The sequence below is a fragment of the Cryptomeria japonica genome, chromosome 11 (genome assembly GCF_030272615.1).
Source record: "Cryptomeria japonica chromosome 11, Sugi_1.0, whole genome shotgun sequence".
NCBI classification, from domain to species: domain Eukaryota; kingdom Viridiplantae; phylum Streptophyta; class Pinopsida; order Cupressales; family Cupressaceae; genus Cryptomeria; species Cryptomeria japonica.
Genome location: NC_081415.1, coordinates 51,307,274 through 51,327,336, shown reverse-complemented (window position 1 = coordinate 51,327,336; position 20,063 = coordinate 51,307,274). Strand labels below are relative to the sequence as shown.

General features: G+C 35.1%; 1 protein-coding gene across 6 annotated transcripts in view; it reads right to left on the bottom strand.

Moving 5' to 3' along the window:
* LOC131051375 (transcription factor E2FB) overlaps positions 1 to 20,063 on the bottom strand; it is a 78,792-nt gene that overhangs the window by 11,680 nt on the left and 47,049 nt on the right. For 5 of the 6 annotated variants that reach the window (XM_057985867.2, XM_057985866.2, XM_057985864.2 and 2 more), the window contains 4 exons: positions 13,844 to 13,896; positions 13,632 to 13,682; positions 13,371 to 13,419; positions 13,045 to 13,289 (listed from right to left, as the gene is read on the bottom strand). In XM_057985867.2, coding sequence (XP_057841850.2) covers positions 13,045 to 13,289; positions 13,371 to 13,419; positions 13,632 to 13,682; positions 13,844 to 13,896 — 398 coding nt within the window. The remainder of the gene's footprint in view (positions 1 to 13,044; positions 13,290 to 13,370; positions 13,420 to 13,631; positions 13,683 to 13,843; positions 13,897 to 20,063) is intronic. The other variant, XM_057985869.2, reaches the window with a different exon arrangement.

Below are 20,063 nucleotides of genomic sequence, written 5' to 3'. Positions count from 1 at the left end.
AAAATAAAGTTACTTATTAAGTCATATAGTAACTTATAAGTTACTTTTATTAACTTTTAACTTTATAACATAAAATTATAAAGTATTATTATTAAGGCCCACCAAAGCAAAATTTGTCAAAGTATAGGTCCCCTTTGGCTAACCCATCATCTCCCAACACTGAACTTCGCCTGTGGAGATGGATGACAGGTGAATTTAAGCATTTGGATGGCAACTAGAGAAGTGAGGGCATTACAAATGTGAGACATGAGACAATTGCTAATAGTGGATTCCTCCATTATCATGGATGGGTGAAATGTTACTAGATACCAACCACTCATCAATGTTATTGTTACGTGTTCAGCTAGTTCATAGTTTCATAAGAGTTGTTGTTTTCTCAAGGAAGCACAAGGATGCAAACTTTTGTACCTATTCTCCACTTATTTATCTCCTACCACCAATAATCTACACACTACCATGCAAACACATCTACTAGCCTAAGTCACTTGTGCAACACTGCACAACCTCACATGCAGCTCCTTGTTTCATGCACCACCCATACAATGTCATGAACCATGGTGCACATCCATGTGTAGTTGCTTGCTGCATGTGTCATCCACAATGAAACATGTTGCACAACCTAAAAGATACATCCTATCTCCTGCTCAACCCTTTGCATCATGTACCATTCGCATAGTGCCAAGGATCATGCTACATAGCTTCACAAACAACTATTTGAGTTTCAAGCCACATTTACACCCTAAGTCACAGGATACGGCGATTTTCATGGATGAGGTTCGAATTTAATCAAATTTCAAACTTCTATAAAAAAAAATCGAATTTAATCGAATTTCCTCTATAAAGCACTGCTATCCGCCTCTAAACACAACTCAGCTGGTCGTGGGTATTCTTCGTATATGCTTTGTATCTATTGGGTCATGGGTGTCTGCAACTGTTGGGTCGCCCTTGGATTTTCTCCAACAAGGGTCGCTATTCTGATAATTTATTAGAAGTATACATATATTTAAAAATAAACAAAATTATATAAGGCGAATTTTATTCGAATTTTTTTTCGAATTTTTCCCTTGTCAAATTTCATCCGAATTTCATGGCTGTCGAATTCCAATTCGAATTCGAACCTTGTGACTTAGTTTACACCTACATGCATTATAGGACACTAGGTGCATGATCCAAAACGCGATACAATGTTTTAGTTCAAACAAGCATTAATTTGGCTCTACTTTTGTAGCCGTTTCATAACACAACACCTCTCATTATAGTGAGTGGTAAGAAACCAAACTGCTACAAGATAATGTGTCACATATCGAAGCTTCGTTACTTTAACTTCCATAACAACCCCTTTGTCTTCACAAACATGTAATCTATAAAGAAGCACAAACATTTATAACTAGTTTGTTGAAGTCCCCAAATGGTTAGTTCCATCAACTCAACCATTTGGTGATGCTTTAAGTGGATGAGTCCTTCCTAGATTACAAGCGAATTTAGACATTCTTGTGTTTGAACGTAAAATAGATCCAAAGAAAGCAAATAACTAGTTAGGTCAGTTAGAAGCACTTTTCTCTATGAATGACCTTTTTAATGAAGAAAATTCAAGATCGCACTTATGAAAAATTCACTTGTCAAGAAGTGGAAGAAAGCCCACACTTTGTGGGAGGAGGATCAACCAGATTGAAGATCTAAGCCAACTTGGAAAAAATTCTTGGAAGACTTCAAGGATGAATACTATCCTAAAGATGTTTAGAATGACCACTATATTCAATGGCAACAAATGCAACAATGACATTACCAGTCAATTTGTGCCTACACCAATGCCTTCCACAACCTCTACTCTAAGTTGGGCATACTCAAGTCAAAGCAACATAGAGTTCTCTCAAGTACTGTAGTTGCCTCTGTCATTCATTGAGTTAAAAAGTGAAGTTGGCCAAAGTCAAGACAATGGGAGAAGCCTATCAGGAAAAACAATCATTGATGAGTCAAGACTAAAGGGCATATAAAACAAATCTCCAACACCAAAGAATATGCCTTCAAACAAGAACAAATTATTCACAACAGGTAAATGGTTCAACAAATACAAATCAGCAGCCTCGTGAACTTGGAAACTATTTATGTGCATAGAAACACGAGGTTTAGATGAGCTAGAAGCAAAAAACATGAACCCTACAGCTACCTATCTCAATGCAACGGCCACAACCAACATCTCAAATGCTAAAGTAGAGTGCCTATTCCATTTCCAAATGATCCGAAAACTAGACAGATATTCCTCCAGTGATCAATTTAAAAACCCCCCAAAAAATAATATATAAAATCCCAGCAAATCTTTCATTTTCTGAAAAAGAAATATTTATTTCTATTGGCGAACCTTTCCTTTTATTCAAAAAATAAATAAAAAATTTATTGGTTTTCTTTTAACATCACTAAAATCTTATAGAAAATATTGGTGAATCTTAGCAAATAATAGGAAAAAGGCATTAATTACAATATCGAATCCTACCATTTAAAAAAAAACTTATGGAAAAGTAGGGCTCGAGGTCAGAAATGATTGATGGAATTAAGGGGTAGACTGTCATATTTTGTTCCCACCAGTGATTTAAAATATAATATAATGGCCCTCATTGTATTCCACGAGGTAAAATGTACTTGTAGTTTGTAATGCTCATGGGGCCCAAATTTGCTTTTAGACCATTGATCTCCATTGATATCAACAATTCAAAAGCAATTTTGGGCCCCATGAGCATTACAAATTGTGGGTACATTTTACCTTGCATAATACAATGAGTGTCATTAGATTACATTTTAAATCAATAGAAAAACTAAAGATTGGCAATATGGCCCTAAAGTAACAAATAATTATGATATATTATTAGCAAATTAATTTATATTTCTACAATAACTCTAAAAAATTTAGGCGAATTTAATCTAATCATGTATCAAATACTGTTGTGAATTTTTGAGTTAAAAAGTTCAATAAAAGAAAGTCTTTGCCAATTTAAGTAAGATTAAAATAAGATTTTGTGAAAATCTGGCGATTTAGGTCACCTTATAGCTTGAAGAATTAGCCAAATTTGGATTCCCGAATTTCAACAATTAGCCAATTGGCAAATATTAGCCACTAAAAAACCACTATATTCCTCACACGTAGTCACCAATTAACAAAAAATTGGATAGAGTAAATTGTGAGAGCAATTAAATTAGACATTTGTTATACAAAATCAAATTGCACTTAAGAACAAGAAATCGAATAGAATTACTATAACAATGGAAACAAGAAAGAATATGAAGCCCCTTGTAGGTAAAAACTCCACAAAAATGAGTCATAGCTCCTAAAAAATTGAGATACAAAACTCTACAAACTCCATCCACGCCAAACCCAAGCTTACATCTATATGTATAGAGTTTCAACACCTTAGGAAACGAAGAGACATGTGTGACCTTTCAATTCACATCCGGAAATGGAACAAGCATAGTGCATCCTTTCTTCTCCCTTTTGTTATTTTCCACCTCCCCTTGATGGAAAAGAAAAATTAAGACATCCTTCTCCCCTTGGAAAATTACAAAAAAGTTACATTGGAAAACACAAGTGGGGCATTCACTTATCTCGGATGTTCTTCTTATCCTTTGTCTTCCAAAAATCATAGCTTTTGCTTCGATCCTCAAATGACATTTCATTTTTTTAACTTGCATAATTTTTCAAGGGAAGCACAAGTATGGAACATATTAAGAAGTTTTTGGCCATGAAGTACAAAAGCCAAATCCCTTTTTTGGATCTGCAAAAGAACCTGTCCACTTGCATATAAGCAAAGGATTCAAATGAGCTATAAGAAAAAAACACAAACCCTAATACTACCCATTTCTATGCAATAGCCAAAACCGTTGTGCCAAATGCTAATGCAAAACACCTATTCAATTTGGAAATGTCAATGCAAAGGCAAAAGTTGAACTTTTTGGTCTATGAAAAAAGCATGAAGAATCTCATATGTGATGCCACCGTCATGTGCCTAGATTCACCAACCATGCCTCATATGTAACCTTAAAGATTGGAATAGATCAACTCATACAACACCAAAGGTATGTGTATCACACATCAACATTACTTCTCATATGCTATCCATCCTTTTAGAGAAGAGCTATTTTGTGACATAATGCCAATTGATTCTATTTATATAATTCTTGGACATCCTTACATGCATTGTCACAAAGGTGTGTATACAACCAATCCTTTGAGCATCACCATATTAGTTGGTGGTGGGGGATGTCAAATCCCAAAATTGATTCCATGCTCTCCACACGTTGCAAAGACTACAAACCTCATTTCACAAATGATTTGTGCACTACCACACAAGTGTGTGTACCAACATCAATCTCTCACCCAATACTGCACAAACTTGCATGCCACTCATTATATGCAATTTCTACATAGCAGTAGGAACCATGATGCATAGCCACACACAACTCATTCCTACATAAGCCACCCATGCAACATCAAGAACCATGATGCACAACCGCAAATAACTCTTTCATGTGCCACCCACACAATGCCAAGAATCACATTGTGCATCTCAAAAGATAATACTCAACTCTTGCACACCTCTTTGCATCATGCACCATTCGTGAAATGCCAAGGATCATGCCATGCAACTTTGCAAACAACTTTGAGTTTCATGCCATATTTACACCTATGCATGTTAGCCCACACCAAGCACACAATCCAAACCTCAACACAAATTTGTGCAACATCTCAAAACACTACACAACATTTCAATTTACATAACCACCAACTGGTGCAACTTCTAGAGCCATTTCATGACACACCACCTAATAGCACAAGGGAACAACTGACAACCATTCCATTGGCAGATGAAGAGTAACATGGAAGTTCAAAACTCCCATAATGACCCCTTTATCTTCATTAACATATAATCTATCAATATATTTGTTGATGTGCTTTTTAGGACACTTCGAACACAGAATAAAATACTAAGTATTCTATCCTCGCTTGAACAAATCTTGAACAAAGAAACCTCATATGCTAATATATATGATCAAATGAGAAAACTCCAATGTTTACAATGAGAACAATCAACTTTATGCTCATGATAGACTCAGTGATGTATGATGTGACATTCCTGAAATCACAAGGGGATTTATGTTTATGAACACCACTGGAACGTGGAAACTAGCTTAACTTTCTTGGAAAATAAAAGATAAAAGGAGATAAAGGTTTAGAAATCTAATCTAATCCTAAGGACGATGACAATAAAGGATGATGCTTTGATAGACGAATTCCATAATCAAGTTTTGCTTCGCCATGCAAGAACAACTACACAAAACCGATGCATTCTCGAAAGGATGACAAATGGTTTTCATATTATGAACATTCATTCAAACACCCAATACTGGTGTAGTTCAAGTAAATATCCACAATCTAACTAGTGCTTAACGAGGTTAAAACTAACCATGCACTACAACTTACAATCAGCAAATTACAAATGGTATGAACCAGAATTCCATCACATATCATTACATTTCTCCATTATAATCAATGAACTTTATCTAAACTTGAGAAGTAACAAGAAACCACACAATACATAGAAATTATACATAGAAATCCACCATGCTTCAATGAAAATCATGTATTAACTCCAACGAGTCTTGGCAACAATTTCTTCTTTCCTCCTCCTAGTCTACTATAACTGCTATCTAACAACTATTAACCTTTACGAATGAGAGAATTGAGCCTCATATAGAGGTCTCATTATAATTTGAAGGCTCAAATTGATTCAAGATCAACAATCAAGATTACAAAATGAAACCCTAATTAGGGTTTGTTACAACTTACTTCCATTCAATCAATGAAATAATTACAACGTTTAGGACACATGTCCTTTAAATGCGAACCAATAGGAATTGAGGTTAGGTACATGAAACAGTCTCCAATGCAATGTCGTGTGTCGCTTGCTCCTTTATTAGATGGATTAGGTTCAATGAACTTAGATAAGTTGATGTGGAGTTTCTTGGCTTGTTGAATGATGACTGGATGCCACCTCAACCTACACAACATATAGATCATCACAAAGAAATGTTTGTGATTGAGCAATATCTCTTGATACTCAACATTATTCGGTTTGCTCAATGTGATGAAGATCATATTCCCAAATTGCATCATCTCGATGATCAAGTTGACCTTCTAACTTTGCTTCTCTTTTGAAACTACCTCTCCTTGATCACACTTGCATTTCAATCCTCTAACTTTGGGAAGATTGAACTTGGGTTGCACTTCATCCTTATGTTACGGAATTCTCCTTGTGTTGTCCCTATCTTGCCTTCATGTTCATCATTTCAAAAACTTATCTTCCTTTGGTGTAGTTTTGAACGTGGAATGTCCCTTTGATGTGATTATCATCCTTGAATTTGTAATACATGTTAGACTCAAGATCTTGGATTTCCGAAGGAAATTCAAGATAGTTGTTATTGTATCCCCTCCTTATGTTGATCCTTATGCTTGCTTGGAATTCTTTATGATGTTTTGCATTGAACTTGGACATATTGACTCCTCCGCTGGAACTATCTTGATGCGCTCCTTAGTTGAGATGTTCTTTTTATATGGATTCCTTAGTTGAGCTTAACCTTGATGAATTCCACTCCCTTGATCACCCCCCTCTATGTCTTGAACATGGATTCCTCGGAATGTAGACCCAAACTTCAATGTGTTGACCTTGAATTTGCATTGGTCAATCCTTTCCTCTTCATTAGTCACCATCATTTTGAGCCCTTCTCCTTGCATCAAAACCTAAAAAGAGAAGGAAAACACCTTACATTATGAAAGAAAGATAAATGTGTATGAACATTAATATCAACAATTGCCAAAAAAGACGCTCCACAAAACCCACTTCACAATCTGAAACGACCCTTAAAAATTCTTTCATGTTGCACATGGACCTAAGGGTACGAATAGAAGGTGTCAAAGGACAAAATGCAAGGCACATTTTGTAGGTGTCAAAGGACACATTCATAAGCATGGATGAGATACTCTTAAGGACAAAACTTCCTAGGCGCACTTCCACAAGGTACAAGGACAAGGTCATAATGATCAAGGGCGCATTAGGAAGGTGGCCAAGGACTGATCCAACATAGGGTAGGAATCCACTCCAAGCAAGGACAACTCTAGTGTGTTCATGGACAAAACACAATACAAAACATATTCACAAAATTTCCAATTTAGACAAGGGATTTGAACAAAATTTCCCTATTGCATCCTGTCAAGGTCAAAAAATTAGACTTTGACAAGAAAGTTTCCCTACTCAAACTTCAAACCTTCAAATATTTTGTTATTCCTTGACACTTAGCAATCTTAAATTGACTTGACAATTTCGCAACATTTTTTCATTCTTGACAACAATGAGAATATTTTTGCAACTTTTCTTGCACTCTAACAAAATTGACAAGATTTTAGAACTTTTGACAATAAATGACATCTTGCATTTTAACTTCAATCCTGGGTCCTAACACTTGATTGAGGATTTTGGACTCAAAATATGACTACTCGACGTGACCACACCAAGGACAAGACATTGTGGCCTGAAGACACTCCCAATCCTGGATTGACAAAACATACCACCCTCACGAACAAAAAAGCTAAAACTACAAAACTACACCAAGCTAAAACAACACTAAAACACCTAAGCCAGGAAACGAGAAAAGTGGGGGCCCCATTTGCAATGGGGCGATGTGTGATAACATCACAACAACATCTACAACATTAACAAATATGGGATAGGAGAAAATGCACAATCATACTATATCCCTCAAGAGTATGCCATGTACAAAATGCACAGAATAATAAAAAAATTTGTTTCAATTCTATTATTCTTCTTTATCTAAACCCTTGTCTCCATTTTGCTTTGGCATGCATACAACATATTTAAATCCTCATTTAGAGCATTGTCCCCAAACCTCATAGGATTTGTATTAGCCAAATGTTTGATCATTTTCTTTAGGGAATGGCAATGCCTTCTGTCTAGTTTTTTAGAATGCCTTCTACGAAGTTAGAGGTTATCAATTGTCAAAACTAACTTATCATTCAACCCGTGTATGTAAAAGAAGTTATTATGATGGTAGAGAGGCTTAAATTCAAGTTTTTTCAACCAATGTGTTCATATGTTGAAAAACACATTAAAATAATTGTTTAGATATATTGGGTGACAATGGTGGAAACCGAAGCCTAGATACATATAAATTTGTATATGCAACCAGCACACCTCACTCTCTTCAAGGCTCTTCAAATAAGAAATTACTCAAACCAATGCAAACTAGATATGCAAGCTACTTAATTCGAGTAGAGAATGTTCGAGTAGCAAAACACTCTACAATCCATGTTGGTTTGTAGCAAATGGTCATGGTGGGAGAAGCCAAAACCATTGAAGGGAAGGAAGTGAAGCAAGATACCCTTGATGATTTTAGTCATACAATATGAATTAAGAAATTAAGAATATAATTTCTTTATTTTTGTAATTTAATTTTTTATTTTTAAATTGAAAATTTTATTTATAACATAGATTTTAATCTTTTTTAAATTTTAGCATTTGCTTTGTTTTTTAAATTTTACTTTCAAAAGCATTGGCTTTATCATCTCAATAAGTGTGATTGAATATATATGTTGATACAAACTCTCCTAGCCTCGACAAGATTTATGTTGCATTTAACAAGAAGTTTGACTAGTTGAATGAAATAATTCATAGCATGAAACCTGATTTGGAATTTAATTAGCACTTTGAAATATAATTTAATAATAATTAAATTAAACTAAATTATTAAAAATATAATTAAAATTTGATTAAAGTTAATGAATGGTCAAAAGGCATGAAATGATAAGTTGTGACTCCCCCAAATATGAGAAATAAAAGGGAGAAGAGAACTCATTTGAAGGGGGGTTAACTTGGGAATCGGAGGTGCAGATCTGATTTAAATAAGAAATGCAGATCTGATTGTGAAAGGTTATGCCCCTTTCAAAGGGCAGAAATAATGAAAAGTACTAGAAAAACTAGTTATGAAAAGATGTATAAGTATTATATTTCAAATGAAACAATGGCAATTTAGTATAATAGCAAAATTGCAAATACTAAATACTAAGATTTCTTGAATACTAAATAGAATTTGACAAATGATAATTGTCAAATTGGAGATTTCTATTATATCAAAAATATGATTTATGATCATGATTCATCATTGGCTTATTAGTTATTACTTGCTTAGAATTATAGTTTGATGGAGGTTTGGGGGCAACACCAAAACAAGGTAGAGCATAGCACCCCTTGCAGGGGTCTAGGTAAGAGAGAGAGATGTATAGATAGATCTAGATCTTGGGGGAAAGAGAAGGGAGTGAGATAGAGAGAGGTAGAGAGAGGGGTTAAGGAAGAGTGATAGGTAGATAGATAGGCCTAGAATTGAACGGAGACAAAGAGAGTGAGATAAAGAGAGTGAAAGAATACTGATAGGAGGTTGTTTAATTATTGAAATTTGACTGTCTGAAAAAATTTAAATCTTCTAAAACCTAGAATCTACATTATAACTCCTAGAGATCTTAAACTACTCTCACATATCCTACCAATATATACATGAAATATAACTTAAAGTATCTTAAATGTTATTTCATGTATATATCTGATGAAGAGAATGAGATTCGCTTTAAGACAAGGATGCCATTTTCACAAATTTTCCACCATTTTTGCTTAGGGTTCGAATTTCTAAGTTGAGGCTATGGGAGATTCCTAGGTGTCACCGAGACAGCCAAGAGACTCTTAGGAGTCCTCGAGACATCCCGATGGCAATGGTGGGATGGCAGGGGACGTCCCGTCCCTGTCCCCCCATCTTGAAGATGCGGGGGTCTAGGGAGGGACGCGTCCCTGTGGTTCACTGTAGACAAGTAAATCCCCAACCAGGGTTGAGGATTAGAAAGGAAATAAGAATTGCGGCTTGAATATAGCCACTATCAATTGTACTATGAAAAAATATGTTTATCTAGTTTTATAAATTAATTTAAGGCATGATAATATTAAGTAATGGGTGTTGATTATTGGGAAATTGGCAGCCTCTTAGTAGGGGACATTACAATTGATATCAAAGCTTTGATTTTGCTAGCTTGCAAGGTAAACGCAAATCAATGAATCATTATAGTCAATAAAAAGGAATCTAACAATACATGTATTTGTGTGTATACTACGTGTTTGCATATATCCATGTGTATCCTAAGTGTTTGTTCATGCCTGATATGTTTCCAGCATTTTTATTCCATGTGTGTTTCCAAAGCCATTTCATATTGGAAGCCATTTTGAACACTCCATGATCATTGCTTGAGGACAAGCAATCTTGGGTGGAGCGGACTGTAATGCCCCCACTTTGAAATATAATATAATAATAAAAAAATTAAAATACAAAAGAATAAAAAATAAAATTAAAATTAAAATATAAAAAAATACAATTAAAATTTGATTTAAGTTAATGAATGGTCAAAAGGCATGAACTGATAAGTTGCGACTCCCCCAAATATGAGGTATAAAAGGGAGAAGAGAACTCATTTGAAGGGGGAACAATTTGGGAATCAGAGGTGCAGATCTGATTGTGAAAAGCTGTGTCCCTTTCAAAGGGCAGAAATAATGAAAAGTTGCACTCTTTCAAAGGGTGCTAATGGTGAAAGGGTGTGTCTCTTGCCGAAGGGCATACATGATGAAGAGGTGTGACCTCTCCCTCACATTGAGAGATATAAAGGGAAGGAATCAAAATCATCCAGGGACATGATCAATCAGATCAGATCAGAAATGTTACTAAGTTACAAGCAGTAACATCCTTGTTCTTGGTGCTATGCATGGGGATGTGCTTAATATGTATGCTTAATATATGAAGCCTATAATGTTCTTATGCAGAATTTAATAGTAATATTAATATAGACTGCAATATATATGACAGTGATACTTAATTTCATATACATTCATAATACATTAGAAGTTAGTGTACTCATAGCCCAATTACTTAATTGTTTCTATATCACACCCCCCCCCCCTCCAAGAGAGGCATGGTGTTGTTAGGGAGAGGCGGACTAAATCCATCCCAAATTAGGTGAGCCCCAAGGGTGGTCTGGACGGATGTTCCTCAAACCTGGGCCCAATTATGGAGGTGGTGTCATAGCGCCCTAGACAAGTAAATCCCCATCCAAGGTTGAGGATTAGAAAGGAAGTAAGAATTGGGGCTTGAATTAGCCACTTTCAATTGTGTATGAATAAATATGGTTATTTAGTTTAATAAATTAATTTAAGCAGAGTTACCCGGGGACGCATCCCCGACCTGGAAACCCTCGTTCCCGTCCCGGGGACGTTTCGGGGACTTGGGGACGGCTAGGGGACGTTTCCCCCCGTCCCCAAATTGCCCTGTTTTTTGAGGGGACGTCCCCGAAACGGGGGGACGCCTGCCCTAGCTCTAGGGGACGTCCGTACGTCCTGGGGACGGCTGGGGACGGCTGGGACGTCCCCAATCCGTCCCGGGGACGGCCAAACGTCCCCCATTCTAAGGCCCTTAAAAAATATTAAAAAAATTTTAAAAGTTGTATTTTTTATTTTTTATTTAAATTTCTTAATAGAGGCCCCTTATTAATTCAAATTGTTATTAAAAATAAAAAAAAATTAAAAGATAACATTAATTAAATTCTAAATTTATTAATTTAATTCATAATTTTGACAATGAAACTATATAGAGATTAGAAAATCTCCAAACTCGGCGAGTCAATAGACTCGCCCCTTGACCCCACCTTGGGTCGATAGAAGTAGGGAAAATTTAACCTCCGAGTCTATTGATATGCATACTGACAATGTGAATGAATTGAAATTCTGATTTATGAATGCATAATTGCATATTGTCTATTGAGTATTAACAATGTTGTATGTTCAGAATTTACATTCTAAAATGTTTTCAACTTTTCATAGTATCATACACATGCTATATCTATGTTTTATTGTTTTCATATGAATATAATGTATGTATGCATGCTTTATCCATGTTTTCATATGAACATTTAGAATTTTGAAATTTTCCTATATATTTTAAATTTTTCCTATATTTTATATAGCCGTCCCCCGCCGTCCCCAAATTTGGCAAAAAAATTTGCCGTCCCGGAAACGCGTCCTGCTGTCCCCTGCCGTCCCCGTCCCGGAAACTCGGGGTAACTTTGAATTTAAGACATGATAATATTAAGTAATGGGTGTTGATTATTGGGAAATTGGCAGCTTCCTAGTAGGGGACATTAGAGTTTATGTTGATAAATTTCAAACAACACACTGTAAACTGTGCGTGTTATCTTTCTATTCAAAATATTACGTATTATTATTAAAAACAAGTCCATGCCATTGTTTAATATGCTCTTCTTCGAAACAATATTTCTTAATTGTTAAAGTCAGTTGCATAGAAAAAGGATTCAGTAACATTTACAGATGTTGGTTGAAAGTGCATTAGAATGAGGCAAGAATCTAAAACATCAAATACAAAATATATACACAGTTGAATCCAAAAGCACTCTCAACCAACTTGATGAACTCCGGAAAACTCATGCCTACTATACACAACATATATTTTAGTCTATTATGTTACAGTTGAGTCTTTAGTTACATACATACATAACAATTTTTTTAATGTTTCTTTTTTCATTTTTTTTTTGCTATTTTTGAATTTTTTATCATAATACTAAACCAGATATGGCACTAAATGGTGTGATGCTGTATCTATACATAATGGATACGACTCAAATATGGGATCTTATATAGATACATATGGATAGTGTCCATGCTGTATCTGTATCCATCACCTGGATTCGTATATCCACGAAGGTGAGGGGAAGTATACGGCAACTCTACTTAGACTACATGAAAAAGATAATTGCTCCACAAGATAACCACCTTCCTAGCAACAATGATGTTTTTGTGTTTCTAAGTACAAAATACAGTAGAGGCAAATAAATGGCAATAATTTTGTCAAATAAACAAAGAATTTAAAGCATCTTTATACCTTACAAGATATACATCAATTGGACCCATACTGCTTCGTAAAAGAATCTGATAACGCCTTTGTGGATACTCTACAACCTGCAGGTAGTATTGACAGAGAGGACATCTTTCAAGACTTGTGAATATGATTTTAATTAGAAGCAATACTTTATCATGTAAATTCAACAGCATGAATCTAACCTCATCAGGATCTGGTACTTCAAGAGTGGTTCCATGAGGTGCTTTAATTGCTATTAGTGTTTCATTCTGTCAATACAGTAAGTAGTAAGTGTCCAGGATCTTGCAAATGCTTACAGTTAGAAGGAAAAGAAGCATATGGCAACTGACCTGAAAGCAAGGTAAGTTCTTGATGTCTTCATCTGTAACATAAAGCCATCTACCCAGGAAACTCATAATTAATTTTCAACAAAGTAAACATGCTACAAATAAATAATCATTGGTAGTGCTATGTACATCTTTTTATGAATATGACTACAGTGATTAGATGAAAGGCTTTGCATTGATGCTGTTACAAACTTGAATATACACAGAGTTAATGATTAAATTAATGAGTGGATTAGGCAGTCTTACTTTGCCCTTGGTACATACCTTCTATTACTCTCATTCTCACTCAAACTCCTCAATCGTTCCTGCATTTCTCTGAAAACAATAATTCAAATATATTTTATGCATTTAGAGAGCATTAACTAGTAGCTAAACGATTATAATGGAAATGGTGTCTCCAAAAGAACACTGATGTTTCAGATACAATCATGTGCATCATAAAAACTCTATTTTCATCATAAATATGACAAATGTACCTGATACGTTCATCTAAATTGCATTCTTCAACGTAGAGATTGTCAACATCAGCCTGCACAAAATTCTCAAACAATTATTTTGCACAAAATAATTCCTCACTTACTTTATTTTTGACTCAATCAATAAATTAAAATTGTAAAGAGGTACGATAATTCTGAACTACAAAACAACTATGCAGGAATTTCAGCAGTCTGCAGGAAATGATATTTGGAAATAAGCACAATGGTTTGTGTTTCATCTGTCGATATGCCTTAAGTGCTGGAAATAGAACCATGTTAGCCAACCCAGAACTGATCACCTACATGGATGTCTTTCCATCTATGTTGCCGGTACAGGTACGGGAACGAGAACCGAGTACATCGGTATGGGTAATTTTTTTTGCCCTTGGGTACAGTACGTTTGTCTATGCACGCACACGTGTGTGTGTGTGTATAATTTAAAGAGATATATAGAATTGTGAACTAAATACATTTGATAGTATGATAGTTCATCATTGATCAACACCAAATGCCAAAATGGTAGTGATAAAGATAAATATTAAATGCCAATTTATCTTCAGAATTTCAATATTATGTCATATGCCATATAATATATATCATATATGTCTAGGGTCATGATTCAAATGAAAATTGTTACAATTACAACATTGTCAATCAAAAATAATAATTCTCTATTATCTTCATCAATCATCAAAGGATCTAGATCAAGATCATCATCGTGTTGGAAATGTTGTCATTGATGTCAAAGGAATTTGCTGATTCATGGGGATGAACATATTATGCTATGGAGATTGATGAACATATTGGATTACTATATTTTACATTTACTATGCTTACATTATGCCTCAATACAGTGATGACACAGTGATTATGAATACATATACTACAGCTTAATGAATAATATACATCTACAGCAGATGGTAACACATATGCTGATATATACATCTACAGTATGTATATATATATATATATATACAGAGCCCGTATGACAGAGTATTTATTTGTATACATAAAGTCAGCATATACAGTTTACATTAATAATCCAGACTGCAGTATATATACAGATGTGTCATAGTAAAGACAGACTCGTAGTAAAGACAGACTCAGATATACATACTCTTAAGGCAACAGCATATATATAGAGACAGCAAATATATGTATATATACAGACATTGGAATTGTTTATATTAATTATATAAACAATAAACCTTAAGCAGCAGTTACAGACAAAGAAGAAATATTATAAATAGAAAAGGCGGTCTATAAGGTGCAGCAATTAATGTTAAGAAGAGTAGCAAATTACAATAAATTGTTTTGGGGCCCACCTCCTTATAATACAGCCCCAGTAAAAGACAAAATAATCCCACGTATAAGAGTTATAAGACAGTGGTTAATTCATTCAGTCTGAAATAAAGATGAATACGTGGCAATCAAAAATATAAAATAAACATTATAAATTATGGAAAGGTGCAAGGTAAGATATCCATTAATTGATGAGTCATTATTAACATTGGTCAACACTCCTTGCCACCCGTAGGATGATATGGTATGTGGCTAAAGAATAAAAAGAAACCGATTAATATTTGTCATACAAACATAGTAAACAGCAGTTCATTATATTCACAAAGGCAGCAGCAAAGCACGGTTAATGAACAACGATCATGCACATGGAGAGCATGGAGACAGCGATTACATCAGCTAGTAATATAATAAAAATCAGTGACTTGTTGAGAGACATCCGTGATGATATTAGGAGACACGTATATTTATAAAAGTGGCGATTTATTATGAATGTGTGGTGTTCGATTAAAGACAAAGGATGCAGCAAACTTATTATGGCATATGAACTATTCACAGAATAATTCATCGTAAGAAATATATGGAAGATTAAGTATTAAATTAAACATCAGTATTAAAGGTCTATGAACTGCTTTGAAATCATGCTCAGTACCAAAAGAATCAGGTGACATTAATCTATTCATAATCACGATAGCTGGCTCACCATATGAAGTTTAAAATGAAATAACGAAGGTCTGAAAGTAAGCAATCTACAGCCGGTGGCAAGTAATCAATTTGCTGGAAATTGTGTAAGATCGTCAATAAATTGCGAAGTCTATCGACTTGTTAAAGAGCCAATACATATGGGCAAGTTAAGACAAACATGTTAATACTAATTAAGTCAAGGTTGTTAAGAGGGGTGTGATTTACATTATTTAAATCTGAGCATCCTACTTAATATAACCGATGGTTATATAATTTAAAGGACATGATTTGTAGAGGATGCGGTTCACTAAAGTGATTAATATTTAATCAACTGTTGTTTGCAAATAATAAAGGCACAGTTCGTAAAGAATGTGACTAAAGTTTTGAAAAGATATGATCATTTTTGATAAAAGGTTTGAACTTATCGCTGCTCTTAAACAGTTAATTAAGTTAAAATCTAGAAAGATCTTTCTAGAAGGATGCAACTCTTTGTAAAAGAGACACCTCCGTTAAGGAATGAAGAATGATGTCTTTTTGAAGAATTCGGAGGACTATAGATATAGTCTATTATTTGTGAGAGTGTGTAGACATATGATGCTGAGATTGTAATATATATAAAAATAAGAAGAGAATATATCTGAGTAGAGAGGTATATAGATGGTATCAGTACGTAAGGAATATTTATATTCAGATCTGCGTTAGAAGAATAAAAAAGAAGATTATTAAAAGAAACAAGATGCAGAAAAGGGGGTGTTGTGGAGTATATGGTGTGTGGTGTGTAAAGATTAAGCATATATATCAGATTGACGGAAAATATTTTGGAAGATCATTTGCAGATTTAATGAAAAGATTATATAATATATTTCAGTGAATTCTGTGATCACTCTATGGGATATTCATGATCAGATTTATAACAGAATTGAGAAAGAAATCATAGCAGATTTTGGAGAAGAAATTCAGACCGGCTTATGAAGAGAATATTGCAGATTTGAAAAGAAATCATAGAAGATTTATAGAAGACAATATAGCAGATTTGTGAAAGAATTTATAACAAAGTTGTGGAGAAAAAGTCGCCCATCATCCATTGTTGAAGCAACATTGTCAAGGTGGAAAATCAGATTTATGTGAAGTGGGTTGGTGCTCACTAATCCTGGATTGGGGAGAACTAGGAACTTGGGAACCTGGGGGTTCCGGAGTTCCGGGGTTGAAGACTTAGGAACTTGGGAACCTAGGGGTTCTGGAGTTCCAAGGTAGAAGAACTAGGAACTTGGGAACCTGGGGGTTCTGGAGTTCCAGGATAGAAAAACTAGGAACTTGGGAACCTGGGGGTTCCAGAGTTCCAGGGTTGAAGACTTAGGAACTTGGGAACCTGGGGGTTCCGAAGTTCCGGGTTGAGGAATTAGGAACTAAGTTACCGGTTCCAATTCGGATTCAGGTTCAGATTCGGGTAAGGATTCGTGGATTCGGCAAAAAAAATAAAATAAAATTGGGTACGGGTACAGGTTCGTCCATATATATATATATATATATATCTTCAAACATCAAAATTATATATGTTCACAGTTCAAACATACAATGTAACTTTCCCATACAATGATACATAAATGATAACAAATAAATCATAAATCATAAATCCATAATTGCCAATGCCAATAAATATTCTGATATTGATATATCGTAAATCATAAATGTAATATTATATTCATAATTTGCAAAAAAGATAACATTCAAGTTTCAAGTTTCAAGTTTCAACTAATTCAAGTTTCAAAATGTTAAAATAAGATTAAAAAAAAAAATTTAATTGTTTTTCTTTGTTTTCTAACCCGTGGGCCCCGTTTTTGGGAACCCACGGGCTTGGGTTCACCCGGGTCCTCCCTGGTTCAACCTAGGTCCCACCCAGGTCCTGCCCAAGCGGCTGGGTTCCCTGTGGGTCCTGCAACCCGGGTGGGACCCAGGTCGAACCAGGCTCGGACCAGGACCAGGCATGAACCAGGACCAGGACCCGGCCATTTTTGGCAAGAATCGGTAACTGAGCTTAGGAACTTGGGAACTTGGGGGTTCCGAAGTTCCGGGTTTGAGGAATAAGGAACTTGGGAACCTGGGGGTTCTAGAGTTCCGGGGTAGAAGAACTAGGAACTTGGGAACCTGGGGGTTCCAGAGTTCCAGGGTTGAAGACTAGGAACTTGGGAACGTGGGGGTTCCGAAGTTTCGGGGTTGAAGACTTAGGAACTTCCTTCTGACAAGACAAAACTTCACACTTCATAATTCCATTGTTTTTCTCCTTGATCAACTGGGGCAGCGCTGGTCCATGGAACATATCTCTAATCGGTTCTCACTGATGGACCAAGGATGTCATAAAATGACAACATTTTTGGAGATTTATGGGAGACCCCATTATTTATTGCAAGATGAGGAGACCCCATTATTTATTGCAAACAAGATTCTTGATTTTGAGAAGCAAATGATGCCAGCAAAAGGAGCTACTAGAATGTCATTGGATGGCATTGATGAGGTAGAGGAGAAATTGCCATCTAGCAAAAAGATGGAGGCCGAGTTGGAGCCACAAACATAGCCTTCTATGCCAAGCAAGGAGCTGCAACGAAGTGCAAGATTACAACCTCTCCCCACGTTTTCACTAGACCAAGGAATATGAAGATGTAAAATGTTGTAACATGCAACTTATGAATTATGATCATGATTTTCAAAGGCAATCATCATAAATTCATAATAGTTGCAAGCTAACTACTATATCAATATTTTGCATGATAATATGATATTGTACTCAATTAATATACAAATGAATCAAATTTAATGAACAATACTTTTTTATTCATTTATGGACTCAATTCGATGCATTTTGTCATTGAATTTTGCAACAACAACAAAATGTATTTTTTAAGAAATTTAAGCAATTTAAGTTGTCGAGTTTTTTGCTGAGTTCAAAGTCTTTGTTGACTCACAAATTTTGGGTCTGTTGAATTTTTGCTGAGTCAAAGTCTACCAACTATGCTCTCGAGGACCTGCTTCTGATTGCCAATGAATCTCCTTGTCCTAGCCCTAACTACATCGACCTTGTCTTTGCATAAGTAATGGCAAGTTAGCTGCTTCAATAAAGGATCTAGGACTCGCAGCATGTTATTTGGATTTAAAACCTACCATTGAGAAAAAGATGGAGATAGATAAGCTTCCTCCCTCTCATGATGATAAGGAAGAACTAGTGATAAATGAAATACTCACAATGTCACAATAGGAAATGTAAAAGATAATGGAAACGATAGCCCCAAAAGTAAGAGGATACAAAAATTGGTAGCAAAAGTAACAAATGAGGAAATCAAATCCAGCTCACAAACAACTTTGAAATTCAATCTAAGGCCTATGCAGGGGCTGAATTCCCCCCACAATTGCAATGAGGATCCTAACCTAGAATGTTAGGGGCCTCAATATCCATTAAAAACATCACAAAATAAAGTGTCAATTGTTTCTACACAAAACTAGTATCATATTACTATAAAAAACCAAGCATGAACTTGAAAAAGCCAATACTTTGATTCAAAGATGGCACAAATGGAAGAGGTCATTTGTTCAAGTGGAGGATGCTTTTGACAACTTAGTTATCCTTTGGTTCAAAAACTCAATCACTACGGAGATTTTGGGTCACAATCCCAATTAACAATTGTTCCATGCCAAAAGCTTGGAGTCAAATTTGAAATTATTTTTGCTAAACATATATGGACCCATACGCCCCCTTCTCAAAAAGCAATTATGGGACTTAGATACAAATATCTTGGAATCCCTCAATATTAAGAAATGAAGATTTTATTGTCTATAGAGATTTTAGGTCATTGTGAGTTTAAATGATAAACAAGGAGTGTCCTAAAGGCTACCCAATCTTAAATTGATTTCATCTTTTTTGTAAACCAAAACAAACTATTAGATATTGTGCTCAAGAATGACTTTCAATTTATATTGTTATTATGATTTTTATAGATTTTTTAAAATATTTGTACACCCATACCAAACCTAGAAAAAAGAATTGTCATGCCAATGAATCCAAACTTTGAACCGGTATCCGAATTGGTAACATAGCTAGAAAGTGTCTTAGGGTTAAGTAACTTGCTATTAGAGTCATAAAAATACAAAATCTCTCATTTTTGTGGAGTTGAAATGTTAAGTCTAGTGTTCATATCTCTAAAGCAAACTTTATACTTGTTATAAAAATTGTAAGTTTGTCTACAAA